Raw genomic sequence first — 24,521 nt, 5'->3', positions numbered from 1 at the left:
CAATTAGAAATGCAATCCAGAAAGTTCCAATTAAGCATCTTGGATTGTCTTTTATCTATATAGTTAGCTACAAAAAATAGTTTAAGGAAGGCAGGCCACACCCCATCTATACATACATACATACATACATATATTTATTTTTAAGACAACGTATAACCAAAATTTAATAGGTTCTAATTTTGTATACTACCACGATTATGAAAATCAAGTCGATTTGTTTAAGTTTAATAGACTCATACTCAACTTATATTAGCAGAGATGTGGAAATGAATTTTTCAAAAAGGCCAACCTATTAAATTGATTTGGTATATTTTTTATATTTTTAAAAACCATTAAATATGCTTTAATTTTGATTTAACTAGTCTTTAATTTATAGTGATTTTTTTTATCATGTTTATTCGGTTTTCAGATTCTGAAATTAAATCCGAATCAAATAATTCTTCTTAACTGTTTCTAACTAAGATTATGAAAAAATAAATGAAAAAACTATTCAGTTCGATTAATTTGAAGTCAGTTTTCACATATAATTCGATTAATTCACTCACCTCTTATATAGCAGGAGGATAGCAAAGACCATCCCGTTGGAGAATTTAAATACTCAGGCGCCAATTTCAATTTCAGCTTCGAAAAAGTAGTAGTCCGTTACCTCTCCTTCTCCTTCTGTATCGGAACAAAATGCGAACTCGCTTTCTAAACACAGACTACTTTTCTTCTTCTCCGGTCGAAACCCTAAGCTTCCTAAATCTTCCAGTCCCTCACTTAGCTCCTGCTCCTGCTCCTCCTCCTCCGGAGCAAGAACTGCATCGTCTCCTTCGCTTCTTCCATCCTCTTGAAACGCTCTCTCTCCCGATTGAAAGACCTCCTATCGATTCCGCTCTCTCCAAATTCATCTCCTCAGTCCTTCCTCATTTCATCGACTTTGATTTTCGCGATTTCTTACCTGATCGGTTTCATCAGGTCTGTTTCCAAAATATCGTGTTTATTTTAGTTTTTTTTGTTGTTGTTTAGTTTCTGTCGATTATGATGCGTTATCCTTAATTTATTTGATAACTTTCAAATTCGTGGATTCTTTTCTCTTTTTTATCGAAACTGGAGCTTTTATATTTTACATCATTTTTTCTTGTTTTGTTTCTGTTTTTCTCCCTTAATATTTTTTTTTCGGCTTCTATTTTTCTATCAGTATTTAGAAAATTATATTAAGTTATAGTTTAATTTAATTTTATTTCAGTTCTTTTTTCTTAATTAATTTTTTTTACTATGCTTCGATCAAGTTAAAGAACATCAGAGTTGGAAATAGAAGAGAACTAAATTATCATTTTTTGAATTAACAGCCTCTGTTTTTTGCCTTTTTTTAATTGATGATGTTAAATTTGGCTTATTCTGCGCTGTTTTTTAAAATGATTTCAAGGTGAAACAGTGATTTTAGATTACATTTGTATTTACCTAATGTGATATTCACAGTTGGTGTTCAATTTGCAGAAGGAAGAGGAGACAGAGAGAGGCTTTGGAACTGATTCAGCTCAAGAGGTTGAGTTTCGAAATGAGTGAAATAGGAATTCTGTTTGAACTTTTTTTTAAAAGTTTTTTTTTTTAAATTAATTTGGTTTGATTTGTCTGATGTATAAAGGACATTTGCTCTTGCAGAAAGATAATGGGAACAATAAACATTCGGAGAGGCTTGAAGTTATACAATTGGAAGCACCAGAGATTGATACATTCTTGGTAAAGATCAATATTTTAGAGAGTTAGTTAGATATGCGGGTACAGATACATTTTCCTTGTGCACGTGCCAGGAGATTTTGTGCTTATGTGCTGTGTTTTGTGTGCTTTTGAAGGAGAATGTGTGCTTCTCTGACGAAGGGATGCAACTCCTCTCTGAAGTTTCTGAGATTGAGAATGATTTGGTAAGTGTCTGAGCCATGCTATATAACTCAGAGTCTTTGTATAATGTGCTTGCATGTGATTTTGCACTAGTCTCCTTAGAACCAGTTGTGTTATGTAAAGTGATAAAGGGTAAGTGACTCATGAGGATTGGAATATTTAAAGGGTAAGTGACTCCATGAGGATTGGAATATTTAAATCTTTGGGACAATTCTGTTTCTTAAAATATTGTTGACTCGTTTGTGCCATTTTGCTTGTAATTTTGAGATATATATTATTTGTTTTAAAAGATTTGGATGGAAATACAAGAAGCATTTTATGGTGACTAGTACAAATTCATCAAGTGATGGTCTCGTTGTTTCTCTTATCTGATCCATTCCGGAAAATGGTGTAATACAGTAATGAATGTATGAAAAGAATATGATGTGCTGATTGCAGTCACCTGTTTCACTCATTTACCTTTGTTTGTTTGTTTGTTTTTTCGGAAGTAAATGAACAAATACTAATGAGTTGTTTCATTCACTTCAGTTTTGGAAAGTTGGTTATAATTTTTTACTTTGTTATATGTACTACGATAACTTGCTTTTCATTGCTTACCCTTATTGTCCGATGCTTAGACAAAGATTTTGCTGCTCAAAGTTGTCTGGTCTAGACGTTTTTTAAATAGTTATATGTACTAAGATTTTGCTCAGGTTTTTATGATTATGGCATTCATAAATCATCATGTGGTTTTATTTATTTGTTGATTTTTTCTACACTTGCAGGATCTGCTCAGGCCTAAGATTGAAATGCAATATCCTGACAAAGTTCAGGAATCAGTTTATTCAGTTGAAGATGTCACTTTAGAGTTTGACATGGATGAAAAAGCTTGTGTGCTGGAATATGATGGTTCTGTTCAGGAGCAAGCACATTTTCATCATAACACATTCCCTCTTTTAGAAGTTGAAGAGATGAGTCTTCGAACTTTCACAAACCCATCCATGGAAGATGAGTTTCTTTTATTTCTTGAGCATGTTGAGTCCAAATGGGGTCAAGAAAATATCCTGCATATTGACGGGAAAGAGCTATTGGGTTCGATGCAGTTTAATATCTTAGAATTTCTTTCAAAGCATTGTCCAGAAGAGCAATGCCTTGAACCTGAGCTGGCTTCTCGAGATACATCCTTGGGAATGGACATTATAAGCATGGTGGAAATTCCACAGGGTCGTGAAGACTCTGCAGATTGTCTTTCACCAATGAACGCAGTTATTTTCCAGGAATTCAAATTCCTTGAGACGGATTCATCTCAACTTTATGAAGTCTTCTTTGAAATGCAGTCAACAGATGAACCACAAACATGTGACTCGATGTTCAGAGAAGATATGAATTTTAAGAATTTTGATGAATTGATTGTTAGTTGTGAACTGACACTGGAAGATGACACATTCAAATCTCTGCCTATACCTATTTTTTCTGATCCTGACAAGAGAAGTTCGATCAATGCCATTATGGAGGAAAAACTAGCTGAACTCAAGCCACAACCCCTATCTGCATCCCATGGGATTTATTTGGATTGGCATCTCTTGGAGGAGGATAATTACAACGGTAAAAATTCATCCATAAATCAAAAAATGTTGGAGGAGTTGTATTCACACAACATTGATTTTGATAGGGAATCCTTTGATGGTGGAAAGTTGGTGATTGACCTTGTTTTCTCTGATAATGGTTTGAGTGGGGCACACATGGAAGAACATAAGGAACTGTTGAATGTGATTTCTGAAACTCCCAACAGTGGACATGTGGAAGGTTCTTCAAGTGAGTCTTTGGATAGAGGTCAAGAAACAGGAAATAGAGAAACATTAATTGGAGAAAATGCCAGGAAGGCTTCATTGTTGTTCAATTCTATGTCACAATTCAATGATCTTGATTATTTCTTGAATCCTGGGAAAGCTACTGCTAGGGGAAAAAATGAATCTACAGTCAAGATTCCTGATACAAGGGCTTCATTTCCCAAGGTAAATTTCTTAAATAAGTGAAACAAATCTTTCCAGTTTGGGCCTGTTGCCTTCTTACTATATGAAGAAATTTTCTTTTTTTCCTTAATCATTGCAGTAACAGTTTTTTGCTTTGAGTGTGAACAGAATTAAGGTAAATATAGGATTATTTATCTCCTGAGATTTATCATACTGACATTCTACTGAGATTTATCTCCTCCCATAAACTGCCTCTCTCTTCCTAATGATGTTTTTGCAAACTATATTCTCAATTACAATTTTAACTTATTCTGCAAACATAATTCTACTACTAAATATCACTAACCTAGCATTAACTTCATCCTAGGGAAGCAAATCTCATTCAGTTCCTGGTATGAATGAGAATATCGATGACAAGAAATTGGAGGAACTGCTAAATCTTGCACCTATTGAGGACAAGTTTAATATGACATCTTCAGAAGCTGCAGATAAAGCAGAAAAGTTTCATATGACATCTTCAGAAGCTGCAGATAAAGCAGAAAAGTTTCATATGACATCTTCAGAAGCTGCAGATAAAGCAGAAAAGTTTCATATGACATCTTCAGAAGCTGCAGATAAAGCAGAAAAGTTTCATATGACATCTTCAGAAGCTGCAGATAAAGCAGAAGCTTGCAGCGTCCCTTTTCAAGTTCCTTATGCACCCTATGCAACAAAAACTGAAGAGACTCCGGGGGACATGATTTATTTCCCTGACATCGTCCTTATTGTGAATACTCAAAATTTTGACAAGGAAATGATAGTATCCAGAAGAAGTACATACCAAAGAATTCTTGCGATGGAGAAAGAAGGAGCACAAGTTGTGGAGCGTGACTTGAATCTGCCTGTTGACGTGATTATTAGTTCTTCCATTTGCTTAGTGTGGTATGATTGTGGAAATATTGGAAAGAAAGCAACTGCTGCAGATGAAGCTTCTTCATGCTTACCTCTGTGCATTGAGAATATTGCTGCAAATGTTTTGACATTGCTGAGTTTTGCTTTCAGTGGCTGCATTCTGGTAATTCCTGTATATTATGATGTTATAATTCACATATTTTCCTTTGTTTTTTTCCTACTCCAGTTCTATGTAGAGTAGTCCAGTCTTTAGAAGAATGAAACTTGTGCATTTTTCTGGAGTTCTTGTGATATGGTGAAGCAGCAATCCACTTATGAATGAAAAAGCTCTAGGTTGAATACAATACTATGCTGGATAGGGTCTATCATCTAATTGTTGAATTACTGAATCACTGTACGTGCAGGTTTTCTTCCTAGCAGTAGGAAACATTAACTTTTGTCGTAGCACAAAAATGTCTAACAGGAACTCTGAAAGCATTTTCTCCAGCATATTCATAATTAATGGCATCTTAGTGGTGTACATTAAATTATGATCATTTTGATAGGTTAGCTTCATCAGATATTACTTTCTTGACATTAATTATGTGCATATGTTACGCAATTTTGATCTTTTCTTGCAAGGGATTTTGGAAAAAATTCAAATCCGTTGGTGCATAAATTATAATGTGCATGTATTAGTATTTTACTTTGGCCATAATAAGGTTGACTGATATATGAAGGTTTCTTCTTTAGGATATTCTTCTCAATTACCTCTCCTTCATGAATAATTTGCTATTTTGGAACTTTGTTTCTTACCTTTCATATTACATTTTCTGCAGGTCTTTGAAGGAGAAACCAGATTCCTCTCTACTGTAATGGAATTCTCTGATGGACTCTACGCAGCTGCAGCAAGCCTGGGAATTGACCTACAGCTCTTTTCTTCCTATTCAGCTGAATTGACCGATGAAATTATATTAAACAGTATTTTGTATGCCACTAAGTCTTCCAGGGGCAGATATCCTAAAATGCCTGAATCAGAAACTCTTGCAGAATCCTTCCTTACCAAATTTCCATCAATTAATCCACTGACAGCACATGCAATTCTGTCTTCTGGAGGCATGCTTATTGAGTTTCTTGAATGGTCACATGAACGCAGGATCCTTGCAGTCCAACAGTATCATGTTCCAGTTGAAAGTGTAGCTCTATTTAGTGCTTTGTGCAAATATGGTGAGCGGGAGGATTCTAGATCCATAATGACAGACTGTTCCTCCTCTGCATCTTCTTGTCCTGACTCAGATAAACTTCATCTTCTTATTGATTCTGAAAGAAAACGAAGAAAATGCATAAATAGCCTTCAAAAAATTGACATTCAAGTGGATGACATGTGGAAATCTGAATCACTGAACCAATTCACTGATGGTATGCTGGATCCTGGAATGTTTAAGCAATATGATTGTTGGACTTCAACAGATCCCGAGATGCTTGGTGAGTTGAACCAACATAGTTCATCTTTGAAAGATTTGTTTGGTCAAAAGCAGGTACCGGATATTGCTCCGGTGATGGATTTTCCTACTTCCATGAAACCACTTTATTCTGGAAACTTCAAAGATCCTCTGATTCGGGATGACATAAGACAGCCCAGGTTACCACTGAACGATATATTTCTGGGTCAAAATCGGGCATCCGAAATAAATATCAAGGAGTTGAAGTTAGACAGCGGCAATCCTTGTAAATCTAACGCTAACAACCTGCATGAGTACTTTAGAGGTGAAGTCATAGACCTCACTGATGATCCCGTCTCGTTGGAGAAAGACGTTGCTTCTATTGCTAACTCTACATATTTCTCACCTTGGATGCCTGATATCGAACAAGATTCTGCAAGAAAGTCGAAAGCTGCAAGACGACTGTCATTTGGTAAGAATAGTCACCCTAATAATCCAACGGCTGCTGAGAAAAACTCTTGTCCAGATTTATGGACCCCTATAGAAAATGATAGACAAAGGTTACCACAAAATCGTGGTGACCCAATTATGGATGATAAGCATGAAAAAGTGCCTGTAAAACCCAGGAAAAATCTCTTAGAAGAGGCTTTTACACTGAGAGCTGCAGGAAAATCTACCAGGTTTCCATTTGAAGAGGAGATATCACATTGCGGTGGAAGTGGAACACCACTTTCTAAAGCCATCCATTCTGCTCATCCACAACCAGGTTCACCCTGGACAATAGAGTTTCTTAACAGAGTAAGGGAAAAGAGCAGATTGCGGCAGCAGTCCCTTCCACCTGATACATGTACTCCAGATTATTGGAATTCAGGATATATATCAAAGGCTACTGAGAGAAGAAGCCTGTCTATTCTTGATTTTTTCAAGTACCAGGGAGGAAGCACTCCTAGAAAAGTATATGAGCAGAAGAAGCAGAAACAACCTATTCAATTGTCAAGTTCATCCCAGAAGGAAAGAACTTCCGCATCCCTAATTCCAACATGGACACCCAAGGATAAGAGATCAAAACAGGTATGGTACGTGAACCCTTTTGTATGAGACATTTTTCTGTATTAAATTGTCATCGTAATAAGAAGCTTCATCAAATGTAGACTTTATCCTTTGCAATGGATGGTGGAAACCAAACTAGGCTGGTATGGAGTGATGGAAGTGCCCACCGTATGAGCAAAAAGCTCAGGAGAAATTGAAGGGAAAGAAAGGTATAGATGTTTGGGTTTATGTTGATAAAGTTAGATTTTGGTCCTTAAACATCTGTACCAATGCTATGCTTTTCTTTAAATCCTGTAACAATGCCACCCTTTCCTGTGCTTTCTATAATTTTGGAATATCATAACCTTTGTGTTCTGTAAAAAAGTAATTAATTTTTTTACTTAACGGACATAGCTATGATAGGTTGATTTCTTTCAACACGGTTAACATAGATATCATTGTCACATCCATGGTTGTATCATACAACAAAGTTCGACAAATTTATGAAACAAAGAATCTTAGATATAAGTGGATTTCTAAAACACGTTCAGTTCAGGCAGAAATAACGTGAAAGGTATGAATGAAGTCATGAACATAAAACTGTTTCCATTGTTTAACCTAAATTCTAGACAGTGATGTCTGCAATTTGGAAACTCATTGGAATATCTTAAAATTCTAATGCTTTTAATTTCTGCAATACAGCCACAATTCAGGTTAGGCACCAATACTTCAACTAGATTAGCTACATGAACATCACAAATAAGGAATACACAAAATCTGTATAAAGCAAAGGAGTGTGCAATTACTATATTTTTAAGGAAACATCTATTCCTTTCTGAACTCTGGACCTGCTTCTCGAGCATCCCTAGACTTCCATTTACAATATGCATAAAGAATAGTCAAGCAACAATCTTGCTCATCAGAGGCTTGCTTTAGCAGCTGCATTACCAATGCTTCATTGCTGTGTCTGACATCCGATATCTTAGAGAGCTAGAATGCTAGTGCCTCTTACCATTCTTGAGGTTGCGTACAGTCATGACAAGCTGTTGCCTTTCACCTACTACTTCTGCAAGTTTGAGGCTTATCTCTAAATATCTCTCTTGCATTTCTTTTAACTCAGTTTCCATACATTTGTTCCTTTCTTTTAGCTGTGCCATTTCTGTCAACAGTTCAATCAGGTAACCCTCATCCATTGAGTGGAAAGTGCCAACTCTCAGTTCTTCCTTCGAGCAAGTTTTTGCTTCTCTGTCATAAAAAATATTGAAGAATGAAACTAATTTCAGTGACAGCTATGATCACGAACTAAAACATATCTGGATGCACAATGCATGCTTCGATTTATCTCCATGTTGGAAATTAATTACTCAGAAAAAGGTGGTAGATATATGAGAAAGCACAATAATCATTATAAACAAACTTCAAATTGTACCTTTCAATACCCTTGCATCCTGCAGTGTGCATCTCAGAATTCAGCAAGTCTTCCCCAATATTTCTTTTTTGGAAGTCATTGACATTTGCAGTATTAGTTGCAGCACATTTGATCTGCATTCTGCCATCCATTGGCACTGAGTTCTTTTCATCTGAAAATGTGAGTTTCTTCATGAAACTAGTATTTTCCTGTTCCTTCTTCTGCAGCTTACCTTTTAATTCGAGTACTTGTTGCTGAAGTTTTTCTTTCTCCTGTTCTTCTGCGGACAGGCTATTTTTTAGCTCAATCTGCAGATCTCTGAGGCTTTGAAGTTCCAATGAAAGGTTCTTGATCATTGCCTCCTTTTCATCCTTTAAGGACTTCAAATTGAATAATTCTTGCCTCGTGTTTTCTGCCTCGTTCTTTGTCAATGCAAATATTTCTTCTATTTCATCTCTTTCACTTTTTTGTATTTCTGTTTGTATCTTTGTTTCTTCAGACGATGTCTTCAATTTTTCAGTTTCATCTCTTAATTTCACTTCTTTTTCCACTTCAGAGATGTCATTCTTCTCTTTTTTTAGGGTCTCTATCTCACTTTTCAGCATTCGAACATCTGCTAGAAAAGCCTCTTGCATTTCTCCTCCATGCTTCAGTTTGTTGGAAGCATCTTCTAGTTCCACTGACATCTGCTCCATATGTTTTGTTTTCAAATCTAGTTGCATTGACAATTCTTCGATTTTTACTCTGTTCTGGTCTGTCATCATTGCAAGCTCTTCGTTAGATTTCTTAAGATTCTCTTCTAGAACTCTATTCTGTATTCGGAGCTCGTTTGCTTCAACTACTGATTCCATTGTCAGCTTCTCATTCTCATCGAACTTTCCTGCCATTTCCACTGAAAGTTTTCTGAATTCCTCCTGTAGCTGCTCTGCTGTAGCAGCATTTTTCCACTTTGTCTTCCTCAAGGCCTCTTCTGCACGGATAGCTCTCTGTTCCTGCTCAACTCTGGCATGTGTCATGGCATCGAGGTCATTTTCGTATCCTTGTGCCTGTTTTTCCCGTTCTTTCTCCAACCCTTTGACCTGACTTTCCAGTTCGTTGATGAAAAGCAAAGATTCTGATAATTCTTTCGTTTGCATCTTCAATTTTTCCTCTAATCTTTGTACCTGTGATTCAAGTTCTTTAATAGTAGCTGAACATTCTGAGGTTTTGTGTTCTTGTAGCTTGCCCTGCTCTAACTTGGAAGAGATATCATGGTTTTCTCTCTTTAGATCTTCAGAGTCTTGTGTGAGTTGTTCGATATAATTCTCCAGCTTTTCTCTAGTTTCCCTGTAGACATCAAGTTCATCAGATAGGTCTATCACCCTTTGCTTCAGTAGACATAATTCATTATCTTCCCTAGTATTTTCTTCCAGTGCAAGCACTGCTTGTTGGTCTGTGTCCTCTTTCTTGCTGCATTTGCAATTTTTCTCCTGAACCTCATCAAGCTTGCTAGACAGAGAAGATATTTCCACATTTTTTCGATCCAGCATTTCATCAAGGTCTCCCACAGCAAGAATCAACTCAGCATTTGAATCTTGTGTTTTCTGGAGTTGCGACTTAAGATTGGTGTTCAATTCCTTTTGATGACTAAGTTCTCGCCTGACTTCTTCTAGCTGAACCCTAGAATCCTCATTCTCAGCTCGCAATTGATTCAGGGATTCTCCTTCATTTGAGCGCTTGAGTTGTTCACATTCTGTTTTGAGTGCATCTCTCTCCTCTTCAAGTTCCTTAACATGTCTTGACAAATCCTGCCCCCTTCTGCTCTCCTTTGTCATCTGTTTCCGAAGAGACTGTAATTCCAGTTCTGATTCTGTTTTGAGTGCATCTCTCTCCTCTTCAAGGTCCTTAACATGTCTTGACAAATCCTGCCCCCTTCTGCTCTCCTTTGTCATCTGTCTCCGAAGAGTCTGTAATTCCAGTTCTGATAATTCTGACTGCCTCATTAGATTAGATAATTCAGTTTTCAGTTTTTCAATGGATTCATCTGAGGTTTCTTGTAATTCTCTTGGAAGGTTCTCTTCAGGGCTGTTTGTTGAGTCAACTAACCTTCCGTTTGACATTGAACCCATTGACCAATCAGTGCTTGTCCTACAATGCAAGTGGTTTTTCGGTGTGATAGCATCAACTGCTCCCTTTGGAGGCATTGAATCTTGTCTGAGTGTTGATTTGAAGCTAGAATTTCCACCAATGGAAGTTCTGAAGCTGCTGTCTTGTTCAGATAAAACAATGTCCGAGTCCTGGTCCTGTGAGATTTGTCAAGGAATAGATCAATTATAACCTTGAAAAACAGCACATCTATCTCTAAGATATGACAAAAGGAACTTGTTCAGTCCAGCCCTTCCTGAACTGTGTTAAAACAAAATAGATAATTTAGACCTTACTTCATTAAAACTTCCATCGTTTTTGTCTGTGTAGCCATTGCTCAGCTGGTTCTTCAAGTTTCTGTCTTTAGAAAGTATGGGATCTTCATTGTCTTCAATTTTTCTGAGATTACAAAGTCCAGTAAGTAAATTAGCAGCAGAGGAGATGGGAAAAACAAAACTTTAGACTAGAAAGTAAAATGAAAGAAAAAAGAGAAATAAATGCATAAATGAATTGTTAATGCTCGTGTTCACCTTGGATCAAAATCTCCATGCATCTTCTGAATGGTCACCTGTTTCACAAATTACTTGATACATGAGAAACAATGGAAGGTTTTTGATAACGAAATGACATGGTCTTATTTACTTCTTGAAAATACTTATTTACTTCTTGAAAATAGACATTGCTCTAGCTCTAGGAGTGAATCAAACATAGGAAAAGGGTCAAATCAAGAGAATTACAGGTGTGTGTGTGTGTGAGTGAGAGAGAGAGAGAGAGAGAGAGAGAGAGAGAGAACTAACATGTAGAACTGCACCAGAGTTGGCAAATTTAAGGGGCAGGGAGACAGACAACGGTTCAGTTTCATCAGCAAAATCTGCAAAGTCAATCGAAGCTTCTCCCAGATAACCTGATTTGGATGACCCCTGCAGGAATTCATAGGAATCAGAAAACAAACACATGCGTACACAAAACACTATGCCTTAGAGAATCAGTAAAGATTTTAACTGTGAGTATAACGTACACTTGAAACAATGAAATGGTATATTTTCTCATGCAGCTTTCCTGATTTTGGCTCCTTGATGAGTATCACTGTCACATAAACTGGATTGTCCCATGAACAGATTCCATCCTGAACTGCAGCTTTCTCTAGTTTGAATGTTGTCTTTCCAACATCCTCTGGCACCAAGGATATTATCAAGGCAGGTTTCTTTTGGCGTGGCACCTAAAATGGAGACGCGAAATAAGGTAAGCGTTTTGTTAGTATCCTGAATTACTCAATCACATTGCCTACATTATATCACCACACACCTTATCATACACTCACAATGTAATTATTGATTCCAGATAAACAAAACCCTTTTCGAATCAGTAACAGGGAATACTTAGTATCTGTTAGATTAGTACCTGAGTTGCCTGAAATTGCAGTTTGAATGTAGCTTTGATCTTTTTCTTTACGTTCCTCCATGACTTGAACATGATGTGACCTTATTGTAGATTCTTTAGAGAATCTTCACCAAAAGAGTCACTCAGTTTTCAGTACTTCTAACCTTGATCTTCTCTGAAACAAGTGTGACTTTGTTATGAGCAGGACAAAACAATTTATGCTTCGGTTTCTTCTCAACTGTGAAACCCAGAAGAAACCAGATAGCGACAAAGAGGGCTGCAGTGAGTAGTGGTGTTTTATATTGGTGTCCTTTAAGTAAAATTTAGATGCAGCAGAAAGTTTGGAAATTAGAGCTGAAAATGACTAAAACGTGATTAGAAAATGAATCAGTCACAGAGCAAAAAAACTAGAATACGTGCCTAGCTTGATCAGACCATGTGGTATTGCTGTGACAGGGGTACCCTAGCAAAAGTTTTCTTTTGAATGCAGGAAGGCATGAGATGCTGTCGTGCAGAAAGCTTTAAATGACACTACCGATGACCCTGCACTTTTGGGGGTATGTCTTGTACCACACAGATAGTCTTTTAATTTTAGGTTAAAGTTCCGATGTTGTCCTGAACATCAATTATACGATAGGAATATCAAATTGTCAGAGGCAAACGATTTTGAGAAAGGGTTGCCCCAGAGAAGGTGCTGGATTGATCAAGGTAACAATGGAAGAATTTCTTGCACCTACCTTGTTGACTAGAAGCAACTAATTTTCGTACTGTGCAATCAATACACCCGTCTCTGAATTTTGTCAATACTGAACTCCGACTCCGGTGTCATATTAGTGGCTCCTTGAGCTTTTTTAGAAAGTTGGTCAGAGTACAGGAAATAAAGTTTGAATTAGTTCCTGTTACTTCACGGTAACAACCTTGATGCAATGGAAAAATGAGATTTAGCTGTGGACCAAGAAAAAATTGGGTAAGCTTTTATTTACTATCTTTTTTATGACCACCACTACAGCTATGCATATTATCATTTATTCCATGAATATGGGATTTTTTTTTCCTATAGCATCATAGTCGTAATTTTTCTAAAGTTTTCAATTAATCTTGATAGGAGCTGGTGAAGATTTGCAATTGTATAAGGACTTGGTTTAGTGTGTGTGTCCAGATTTTAAATGATCATGGGACTAGGAGTTCTGAATTTGTGTGAACAAGACCCTAGAGGTTTCGATTTTTTTTTAGTGCTTAGGAAATGAAGTTTACTCCCATTTGAAAATTCGAACCCACAACCTTTTTCTTATGCAGGCTTCGAGGAGGCGTTTGGATTAAGAGGTAAATGAACTCGTCTTCTTCGTCTTTTTCAATCCTTTCTTTCTTTTAAGAGGGACCTTCGCTTCTAAAGTTTTAGTATGCTTTGAAATCTCCTCTGTTTTTTTAATATATTTATAAATAAAAAAACTACGGAATAGCCTTCCCAAATAAAAAATTATACAATTTTGCCCCCTTGCCACGACCTAGATTCGGCCCTTGCAATCATACTTGCATTACTGAGATTGCTAAACTGAAACTATCATGGGATCACATCTATTATATAGATCACGATTATTGGAAGTGTTAGTTAAGATGCAAAATAAGGGTTTTGTGCTTTCCCTTGGACGATGGTGGGGCATAACTTTGGGGCCATGGACTAAAATAGTATTTGTTAGTATGTTAGCGTTGTTTTTAAAAAGAAAATTATTAAAAAATATATTTTTATTTTATTTTTTTAAATTTATTTTTAACAACAAGATATAAATTTTTTTATTATTTTTTAAAATTTATTTTTAACAACAAGATATAATTTTTTTTAAAAAAAAAATTCAACTTTTTAATACCGGCAGCCGGCCATTCTGCCAAACAGTTTCTATTAGCTAGCTACAACGAAGCTGTCCCAGAAAGATTCATTCATTCTTATCGTAATATCATGTCTTTCTGGTTCCTTGTTCGCATAGCTATAGAACCTGAATTGAGGGTTGACTTGGCTTAAGACGTAGATTACTTGTTTTGTGAGTTGATCGGTAAACCCAAAACTTCAGAGAAATCTTAAAATGAAGTGGTTTTGAGAAAACAGTACCTGAGTTTTTTCACAAATCTAGCATGGATTAAGTCGTAAATCGCACAAATTTTCTTGTACTTGTAGTAGATCGAAATGGATAAAGCTTGTGCTTCCACTGAGACACAATGATTAACTCAGGGTCAACCTCAAATTTGAACCATGAATAATACCTTAAATTTCAATTGAGTTCCCAAAAGAATTTCGTTTCGATTGAGTCTCTTTTAAGTACTCAAAATTTCTCAATTAATTTTTATGCCTAAACTCTGAGCACATTTTTCATTACTCTAACTTAAAAAAGGCATCATTTTTTATGGGAAAATGATGGGATTTGATAGAATCACTGTTAGAGTTATATGAAAAAGAAGACTCGTTACAGAATCTTATGAAACTTTTCAAATCTAATTGAAATGAAAGGGAAAAACAACTTAAGGTATCCGATTGAGGATCCCTATATATGTAGTTGGTGTGTTAGGAAGATGATTTCCTTTCCTTTCCTTTTCATGTCGTTATAAGTTAGTAAAGGAGACCTCTCCTCCCCTGCTTAGTCAAGAAAACGACTCATTAATATCATAATGCACAAATAGGAGAAGCACTCTAAGATTTGTCAACAGATAGAACCATATATGATGTCTGTGTGCAATTTGGTTTTGTCATCAAGAACGGCGGATAATACCAATATTAATAATAGTGTGAGTATTTGACACGTATTGTAAACTAGATGCTACCGAGGCTTGTTTAATATCCCAATTCAACTGCATCGAGGCTTGTTTAATATCCCAATTCAACTGTATTTTTTTTTAAAAAAAATTTAGTTTTAAAATATGTGCATTTTTTAAAAAAAATTAATTTTTTTTAGTTTTAAAATATATTTTTTTATTTTTTGGATTGTCTTGATATGTTGAAGTGAAAAATAAAATTTTAAAAATATACTATTTTAATGGTTACTAAAGAGATTAAAACAGGTGTACTACAAGACGAGCAGAAATCTGGATCTTATAGACATGGATTTAAATTAAATGTTCTTTTGAGAATGAATCTAATGAAGGCCCTGTTTCGTGGTCCTTGCAAGGTGTTCTCATGAAGGAAATTAACTTTAGACGTGAACAAGAGTAAAAGAAGAGAGGACCGTAGGCTTGGTTCTTTGAATTTTGAAAGCTGTTGGATTTTCTGGCCGAGCCTTCTCTGCATGCCCTTTCATGAGGGCTTTTAGCTGCTCGTCTAAATAATCTCTAGCTAGATGGGCTTACCACAGCATTGACCCAAGATCCCATGCCACTAGTCGATTCTCTATTTTTAATGTGGAAAAATAACATATGTGAAAAGAAAAAAAGATTATTTGGGGGAAAGGAATTACATATGAAAAGGTGTTTATTATTATTATTATTATTTGTTAAATTCAGCTCCACTTAGGTAGTTCATTCAGAAAATTTGAGATTTAAAACTTTACCTAATTAAATTTTAAATTGAAACATATAAAATCTTAATTTGATTGATTGAAATTACACATAACTAAAAAAATATTTTTTTTCTGAATTATTCCTCCTATCAAATCTAACAATAAATATTATACATTTAATTACTCTTATTCATGTTCTAATTATACTTATTTTTAAAAAAGTACTTTTTAATATAGATTTAAACACTTTTGTTAATCACATAACTTTTTTCCAAATGTTGTCTGGTTGTCTGGTTTTGTCTTGAGGTGGATTTCATTGGGTTTGATTTTTATCAAACCATTTTATAAAGCAAAGTTTGATTTTAAAAAAAGAAAAAAGAAGAAGAAGCATTCTCAAACACATAATACTATGTTATTTAGCATGATAAGAACTATTACAATTGGCAAGTTGGAGCGTTGATCAAATCAGTGCATCCTTCATAAGCTACCTGCAACTCATAATTACTCGCTAAAAAAATTCATTATTATGGTGCTTCACTGTTATTTTTCAAACTTTCCTTTCCTTTTATACGAATCTATTATGATGGATTGTGAGTTTTTGTAAGTTAAGAAGTGAAGTTTAAGTTTATCTAATATATTATTATTTTAAAATAAAAAAAATATTATTTTAAATTTTTAAAAATAAAATTATAATTTTACTTGTTATTTGAGTTGTCTTTAAATCATTCAAGTTAACTAAATCATGTAATGTCAACTTTCATACATATTAATTTTAAATTCAAACTAGGTAAGAAGTTATGTTGGGAAGTTTCAAGGTTTACTTATTAAGTCTGGTTTAATAATAATGTTAAATAATTTTATTTTTTTAAAAAATTCTAGCTTCTATTTTTTTATTGAATCCTTAATATATTTTTTTTTGTAGTAATTTTATCATTTAATATGTAGTTAATTTTGAATTGGTTTTCTTTATAATTTATTTTAATTTTTTTATATGAGATTATCTTAGTTTCAAACAAACATTCTGGTACTTAATTGAAAAAGAAAAAAGAAGAAGAAGAAGAAGCATTCTCAACACACATAATACTATGTTATTTAGCATGATAAGAACTATTACAATTGGCAAGTTGGAGCGTTGATCAAATCAGTGCATCCTTCATAAGCTACCTGCAACTCATAATTACTCGCTAAAAAAATTCATTATTATGGTGCTTCACTGTTATTTTTCAAACTTTCCTTTCCTTTTATATGAATATATGATGGATTGTGAGTTTTTGTAAGTTATGAAGTGAAGTTTAAGTTTATGTAATATATTATTATTTTAAAATTAAAAAAAAATATTATTTTAAATTTTTTAAAAATAAAACTATAATTTTACTTGTTATTTGAATTGTCTTTAAACCATTCAAGCTAACTAAATCATGTAATGTCAACTCTCATAAATATTAATTTTAAATTCTAAATTTAAAATAGATAAGGAGTTATGTTGGGAAGTTTCAAAGTTTACTTGTTAAGTTTGGTTTAATAATAATATCAAATAATTTTATTTTTTTTAAAAATTCTAGCTTCTATTTTTTTATTGAATCTTTAATTTTTTTTATAGTAATTTTATCATTTAATATGTAATTAATTTTGAATTGTTTTCTTCATAATTTATTTTAATTTTTTATATGAGATTATCTCAGTTTCAAACAAACATCCTAGTACTTAACTGGTGCTCAATTAATATATAAATATATATTTTTATTATTATATTATTAAGTAAAACATAATTTAAAAAAGATTATTAAATTTTATATAATTCATGATCTGGTTGTTAGTTTGTTGGATTAATTTATAAAAAATAAATCATTTTGATATGTCATCGTCTCAATATATATATATATATATATATATATATAAAAGAAAGATAATTTGTAGTTTTTTTAAACCCAAAAATATTTTTTTATTATTCAAATTGTTTTAGATCATTAAACTAATTAAATCATCTTAGGGTAATTTTTATGGGTTAATTTTAAATCAAGGTTAGATAATAAACTAAGTTGAGAGAATTGAAGTTGCATGAAATAACTGGAGTTTAATAATAATAATAATAATAATGTAAAATAGTTAATTGGAGCATGGATATTGAATTTTAAGATTAAAGCGGCTAAAAAAAGTAGTTATCTCTGAGCTTAAGAAGAAGTCTCGCAATTGAACGGAATCATTGAAATGATAAGGTCCTGACTTCAACTTAATGTCACACATGACTTCAGCTTTATATCTCTCTGTCTAATATGCTATGAAGACCTCTTAGCAACGTCATGTCTACTTGCATTATGCTATGAAGACCTCTTAGCAACGTCATGCACATCATGTCTACTTGCATCTCGATCATAAATACCCATCAAAATCAAGCAGCTAAAGCAGCAATGGCTGGGTGCTCCTTTCAGCGGTCATTCATCGCCGTGGAAAAGCAAGCCTCAGTGCCCTTCTTTTCAAACACTAACTCGACAAGTTCTCGGTCTTAGGTCTAAACATATCCATTTTTCTACAAGACGAAGGTCATGACTCTCTTAGAATGTTAAAGATTTTTTCTTAAATTCAATGATAGTTCTTTTTTTTTTTAAATAATATTTCTTATTCTTTTGATAGTTCTTTTTTTTTAAAAAAAAAAATAATATTTCTTATTCTTAATATATAATTTCTTACAATAGAAAAACTTACAATATTATACAAGTTCTCGATTTATTCTTAGTGTTTGATTTTAAATGACTGCGCGCTTGATATTAGCATATCCATTAATCCCTCAAAGTAAATTTTATATCTTTTCCCTTGACTAGGTGCATTTTTTAGCCAGTGCTTCCCAAAATTAAATGAACCCACAAATAAAAAATTATTTCTACTTTATTATTACGTTACCATGTTGACATATAGAATTAAAACATTAATTAGAGGCTCTGAAATATATATATTTTTTATTTAAATACATGAATCTAAACTTCAATGATTGATTTAAACATAACTGGAATTGGTATAATTTACTCTCAGTATAAAAAAAAAAAAGTCCCAAAAAACCCGAACCCATTAAATTAAAATAAGGAATTATTTTTGCGACTAAAACACGAAGAATCCAGAGGGATTGAATAAATAAAGCTCATCCTCCAAATCAAGTCCACGTGGCACAATCATATCATGAACAAGATCTCCATCCAACGGTCATAATCGCATGAGGTATCTGGTGGAAACAACATTTAAAAGACGTGACTAGCGTCAACAATCAAAGGAGAAAGGCTCTCTCCCTTTTTCTTTTTTTCCCAGTTTTGAACTATCAAGATTTAAGATTTTAGAAGAAGAAGAAGAAGACTCAAGCATGGCTATAGGGGTGGAAGCACTGCCATTAACGTTTGTTGCGCATGCGCTTGCTGCTGCTGCTGCTGTTATGGTCTTGGTTTGGAATCTATATTATAGAGGTGGCTTAGCATGGGAAGCCACTAACAAGAGTCTCATCTTCAATGTAAGTCTCTCCCTCATGTTATCTTCTTTCTACTTTGGTTCCATGGATTCTTTCTTGGGTGTTTTTCTTTTGTGTTTGTGTCTTCATTTTAGTGTTCAGATTAATTAAGCTTTTTTTGTTTGAGCTTATCGACTAGGTTTGTATTTATCATCAGAATTTAAGGTTTTCTTGTTCGATTGTGTCATTTCTTATTTTAGTACTGTACAGAAGCGTTTTTGTTTGAGCTTATCAACTAGGTTTGCATTTATCAGAAGAATTTAAGGTTTTCTGGTATGAACGTGTCCTTTCTTAAAGGCTTGGCAGAAGGCTATTGGTTTGGAATTTGATGATCTGTCTCTTTTAATCAATATCACTGTTACAAGACTGGTTTGGAGAGTCTAACTCGTTAACTTACTGACTTGAGTCCTTGTTCCTGGTTCGAGTGAGATAAGTGAAAGGCTTTTTTTTTTTTTTTGTAGTTTTGATGGTAAATCTTGTTTAAATCGAGTCAAATTTTTAGATTTATTAAGTACTATATTGTATGATTTTTTTTCAATTTACTTTTTATATCATTATTATTCTAGTTTTATATATGATTTGGATCGTAAGTTTAATGAATTAGCTCAATTTTTTTTTCTCTTTTCTTTTCTAGTTGATATTTTCCCTCAATTCGATCAACAGCCTTAAGCGGGCATTGGTTATTTTGAAAATTGGCCTTTTGTTTTATTCTTGCGGTTATCTCTCATGGATATTAATATGGCTATAAGCCAGTAAGTCAAGGACACTTCCCTACAGAAGTCTATCAAATTAATATCTTCAATAGCATTAATATTAAGAGGTTGAGTAGGTGCCCGTTCGTGACGTGGCACAACCCATCTTCCTGAAAAATCAAAAGATCGAACAAAAAGTTGATTTACTTTAGCTACTTTTTATTCTTGGAATTGGAGGCGCTTATCATTTTTAATCTCTTAAGTTCAAATTTTAGAATTTTCTCTAAATACACTAAATTAAATGATGAGGAAAGAAATCAAGATTTATAAAATATACATATTGTCATTGGAATTTTTATGCTCCAAATATTATTGTTAATTACCCGAGAGAGAAGCAAAAGTATTTTGATAAAGACGATGTAAGCCTATATTAATTTAAACATGTACTGCTAATATTCAAGTAGCCAGAGACTGAGTTCAGCTATATCAATTGAGCTTGACCAAGCAAGAGACTGAGTTCATACTTTTCCATGGTTACATGCATGCGAGTGTTCTTAATTAATTAGCATTGAGCACGCTCCTGGGCCCCTGCGCGCTCTCAAGGGTCACCCCTTCCACCATGGATGGTTAGCAAGATAAGCCGCAAGGGGGCTTTGAATTTATTTCTCAACCTATTCAGGCTAATTTAGAATATATTGTTTTATTATTAAAAAATTATTTTGAAGAAATTTTATGTATATTTTTGTGACAGCTTCATCCTGTTCTAATGCTAATTGGCTTGATCATCATAGGAGGTGAAGGTAATTCAACATCCTTTTGAATTCTTAGAACAACTAATTGCTAAAGCTTTGCCTTTTTTATATTAATATTCTTACTCGTACTTTCTTTTCCTCCCAAAAAAAAAAAACGCAAACACAAACACAGCCATTATGAGTTACAAATCTCTTCCTTTGAAGAAAGAAGTGAAGAAAGTAATACATCTTGTACTCCATGCCATTGCTATAATACTTGGTAGCGTTGGCATTGCTGCCGCATTCAAGAATCATAATGAGAGTAACATTGCCAACCTATACAGCTTGCATTCATGGCTTGGCATATCCATCATTTCCCTTTATGGTTTTCAGGTAAGCCACTCATTTCACTCTGTTTTTATCTCATTTTATAGTGACTTTCTTTGCCCTAATCTATCGATCTTTCACCAGCATGCAAGTTGATGGAAATTCTCGACAATTTCACCCGAAGCAAAATCAATTAACAAATATTAATTAAAATTATTAAAACATAGGTGAGGTTGAGAAACTTTAGCTAGCTAACACTTGATGAAATGATGAGTGGCTAGACCGACCTCTTATTTTATTTTATTTTAAGACTCTATTTTAAAAATGGGAAATTAATTTGCAGTGGATATATGGGTTTATTGTGTTCTTCTACCCCGGAGGGTCTACAATAATAAGGAGTGAGTCTCTCCCCTGGCATGTGCTATTTGGGATTTTTGTATATATTTTGGCTGTTGGCAATGCTGCCTTAGGGTGTTTGGAGAAGCTTACTTTCCTTGAAATCTCTGGAATTGACAAGTATGGTCCTGAGGCTTTGCTTGTCAACTTCACTGCTGTGGTTACAGTATTATATGGTGCCTTTGTTATATTATCAGTTCTTGGCCAGGCTCCCGTAGAAAACGACGATAAATAAGGCCTGTTTGTGTGTACATGTATATATTCCATTAGCTGAATTTTTATTGAAGCTATGACATCTAGTTTTTGTATCTGTACATGTAAGATTATGAGCATCATCATTAAATAATAATAATAATAATAATAATGGAGCTTATGGTACTAAATTACCAATGTTCTCATTCCGATTTAAAATCTTAGAACCTATTCCAAAAGTTTCAAAATTGAAATAAATGAATTATCCTTTCTTTGATTAAAAATTTATTCATTTATTAATAATTTTCAAAACCAATCATGCAAAGTTTGCAATTATTTCATAGCATGATTTAAACAATGGCATTGGAACCTCATATATCATATGACCTAGCTACTTAATTTTAACAGAATAATTGGAACCCAATTAATGTTTTTGTCTGGATATCATATGACCTATCTCCATAGGGATGTCAATTTAATATAAATTTGATGGATATTTATTCGAATATATAGGTGAGGTTTTTTCTTTATATTTAATTTATTTGATGGGTAATAGATATTATATATTGTCAAATTCAATATGAAACTTAATCCAAACCTGATATGAGATATATATTTGTTTATATGTAGAAATTTTATATTTTCTGAATTTAATATAATATATACATATTTTAGTATTGATATAATACTCATATATATATATATATATATATATATTTGAAACCTAATGAATAGTTTATTAATATTTAAAATTTTTACTTGATGAATAATAAATATGATATGAAATCATAAATATTAAAAAACTCAACTCATGACATTGGTGGAGTTACACAGATGGGAAGGGAAAAAATAAACATGACAAAAATTAATCAATGTTTGGCTCAACATTTAATTCCACATGCTTGCAATAAATCTAAAATAAGTTTTAGATATTTCAAGATCCATGCAGCATTAGAGATGCAGAAGCTGTGAATCTTTAGATATCTGACCATTTACAATTCCTGTAAATACAAATAAATCCCAAATTTAGTAGAGCAGTAAAAGTATGCCACACCATAAGATTCACCATATTTATTATATGCTTGGTGGCAGAATGTTTAATTAGGTTAGCTTCCATAACCCAAAATCCTTTCCTATAAATAGGTAGGTGGCTGAGCTAGGAGAAAGATCAGCAAAGTCGAGCATCATATTTGTCTTGAAGACAGTTGAAATGGGTGAAGGTATAGAAATTTGATGTTAATTACATTGCATTCACATCATGCTGATTGCTGGGCCTCTTGTTCACTTGTGCTCCTTGATGGAGACCCTCTTTTTTAATCACTCATGCATGCATTAAATCCTCTTCTCAGACGATTTTAAAGATGTAATCTGATCATCATATCGGTACGATATATTTGAGAAATTAGTAAATTACTAATGTCAAGATTTGAGATTAGAAAGCTAAGAAAAATAACATGTTTTCTTGATAGCCACACCGATCTCTTGGATTTATTTTTCTTGTCATGGCGTAGCTAGAAAAATTATATTAATTACAATTGAAGTTACGTAATTGCATAAAACTGATACTCATCATAAAGATAATTCATGAACCCCATTTATATGAGAAAAAAATATTATAATTCAACTATATATATTGAATATTACACTTGTAACAATAGTTCATTGTCTTCCTGTTCATTGCAGCTCTTAAACAAATGAACAAAGTGCTAAATGAGAGAAATATCAAGGCATGGGAAGACAAAGAAAAAGCAAAATCAGCTAATAAGTATAAGAAATTAACACCCACATGCATGAAACCTTTTTTCTTTTCTTGTTTTAAATATTTTTGTTTACTGAAATTAAATATATAATCAAAGGGCTCGGAGAATGTTATCAGACATCAAAACATGGGAGGAAAAAATGAAGATATCTCATGAGGCTCAGACCATGAAGATTGAGGTAATGATTGTCATATCCATCTAGTGGATATATTGATAAAGAAAATAATATAGACTTTGTGGATAATTTATTTTGATATTTGTTCCTCACTGACACAAATATTATATTGGTTCACTTTTCAGGCAGAATTAGAGAGCATAAGGCAACATAAACATGAGAAAATCAAGAATGAGGAAGCTCAGATGCAAAAGGCAATGGAACAAAAGAAGGCAGCCATTGATGCTCAAAACCAAAAGAAAGTTCTGGAGATAACTGAGAAGGCTGACAAACATCGATCAAACAATACACTTCCAATGAAGTGCTTTGGTATATGTACGGACTAAAATTCATGTTTAATGGAATAAAGAAAGATGTAAATATTTATTTAATGCATAAATGAATTCAATAAGTAGCATATGCTTTGAGTTGTTATTTAATAACACTTGTAGTGTATATGCTTTTTTATTTGATTTAATAACACTTGTAGTGTATATGCTTTGTTTATTTAATACATAAATAAATAAGTAGCATATTATTTTTTATTTGAAATCTCATCAACCTAGTAGGGAGTGTTTGTTTTTTGGTTTAACATATTTTTTTAAAATTTTTTGCAAACTATATTTCACCTAAAAATTATTAAATTGATATTTTTAAAGTATTTTTTTCATGTTTTTGATGTGTTTATCAAAAATAAAAAATAATATATTTTTAATGTATTTTCAATTGAAAAACATCTTACATCACATTATTAAACACAAATTAAGTCTCATTTAATTATAAATATAGTAATTAAATATAGATATAAAATTCGATCCTAATCATGACTCAATTCAAGATTTGAGTTGTAGGATAAATATCAAACATATAGATCAGCACCTTAAGCCAAGTTTATTGAATTTTTTAATGAAAAAATAACATTTTGAGTATTTAAAGAAAAACTAAAACAATGTGATATTAAACCAAAAAAATTAAAAAAAAATCAATACTTGAGTCTTTATCAAGTTATCCAAATTATAAGTTAACACAAAAATCATATTAATTTTAATAACTTTGATTATAAATCTAGTTGACTTAAACAACACTAATTATGCCACTTTATACAATTATGTTTAAATTTTTTGGAATTTTAGAGGTATTATTTTTTTCATTTTATTGGAGACAGTAAATCTAAGTTTACAAAACTAAATTTAGGTTAAATAACAAGACTA

At 33.1% G+C, this 24,521-nt stretch overlaps 3 protein-coding genes across 5 annotated transcripts; 2 read left to right on the top strand and 1 right to left on the bottom strand.

The window, feature by feature from the left end:
- Positions 1-641: 641 nt before the first annotated feature.
- LOC105129654 (uncharacterized) lies at positions 642-7,544 on the top strand. The gene is made up of 9 exons (XM_011031808.1): positions 642-957; positions 1,480-1,527; positions 1,645-1,722; positions 1,836-1,904; positions 2,646-3,875; positions 4,201-4,304; positions 4,473-4,887; positions 5,543-7,216; positions 7,297-7,544. Exons 1-9 carry the CDS (start codon positions 676-678, stop codon positions 7,390-7,392), a joined length of 3,996 nt encoding a protein of 1,331 aa, XP_011030110.1. The 5' UTR covers positions 642-675; the 3' UTR covers positions 7,393-7,544.
- A 322-nt stretch (positions 7,545-7,866) lies between these two features.
- Positions 7,867-12,680, bottom strand: LOC105129653 (Myosin heavy chain-related protein). The gene is given in 10 exon segments (XM_011031807.1): positions 7,867-8,419; positions 8,604-10,356; positions 10,474-10,638; positions 10,695-10,728; positions 10,730-10,864; positions 11,003-11,105; positions 11,237-11,274; positions 11,504-11,626; positions 11,725-11,925; positions 12,108-12,680. Coding segments are annotated over 10 exon segments (2,871 nt in total). The 5' UTR covers positions 12,180-12,680; the 3' UTR covers positions 7,867-8,172.
- A 3,936-nt stretch (positions 12,681-16,616) lies between these two features.
- LOC105129652 (transmembrane ascorbate ferrireductase 1-like) lies at positions 16,617-23,668 on the top strand. 3 transcript variants are annotated; one of them, XM_011031803.1, is made up of 9 exons: positions 16,617-16,631; positions 18,100-18,108; positions 18,898-19,061; positions 20,502-20,550; positions 20,675-20,874; positions 22,544-22,616; positions 23,080-23,161; positions 23,253-23,334; positions 23,457-23,668. In XM_011031803.1, exons 3-9 carry the CDS (start codon positions 18,918-18,920, stop codon positions 23,655-23,657), a joined length of 831 nt encoding a protein of 276 aa, XP_011030105.1. In that variant the 5' UTR covers positions 16,617-16,631; positions 18,100-18,108; positions 18,898-18,917; the 3' UTR covers positions 23,658-23,668. The 3 variants fall into 3 exon arrangements, with proteins under 3 accessions (XP_011030105.1, XP_011030107.1, XP_011030106.1); XM_011031805.1 differs by lacking the exons at positions 16,617-16,631; positions 18,100-18,108; positions 22,544-22,616; positions 23,080-23,161; positions 23,253-23,334 and having other exon boundaries at positions 18,845-19,061; XM_011031804.1 differs by lacking the exons at positions 16,617-16,631; positions 18,100-18,108; positions 22,544-22,616; ... (1 more) ...; positions 23,253-23,334; positions 23,457-23,668 and adding an exon at positions 21,152-21,587 and having other exon boundaries at positions 18,845-19,061.
- The last annotated feature ends 853 nt before the right edge of the window (positions 23,669-24,521 follow it).

Source organism: Populus euphratica, unplaced genomic scaffold, assembly GCF_000495115.2.
Source record: "Populus euphratica unplaced genomic scaffold, PopEup_1.0 scaffold16.1, whole genome shotgun sequence".
NCBI lineage: Eukaryota > Viridiplantae > Streptophyta > Magnoliopsida > Malpighiales > Salicaceae > Populus > Populus euphratica.
This window is presented reverse-complemented; position numbering and strand designations above follow the sequence as displayed.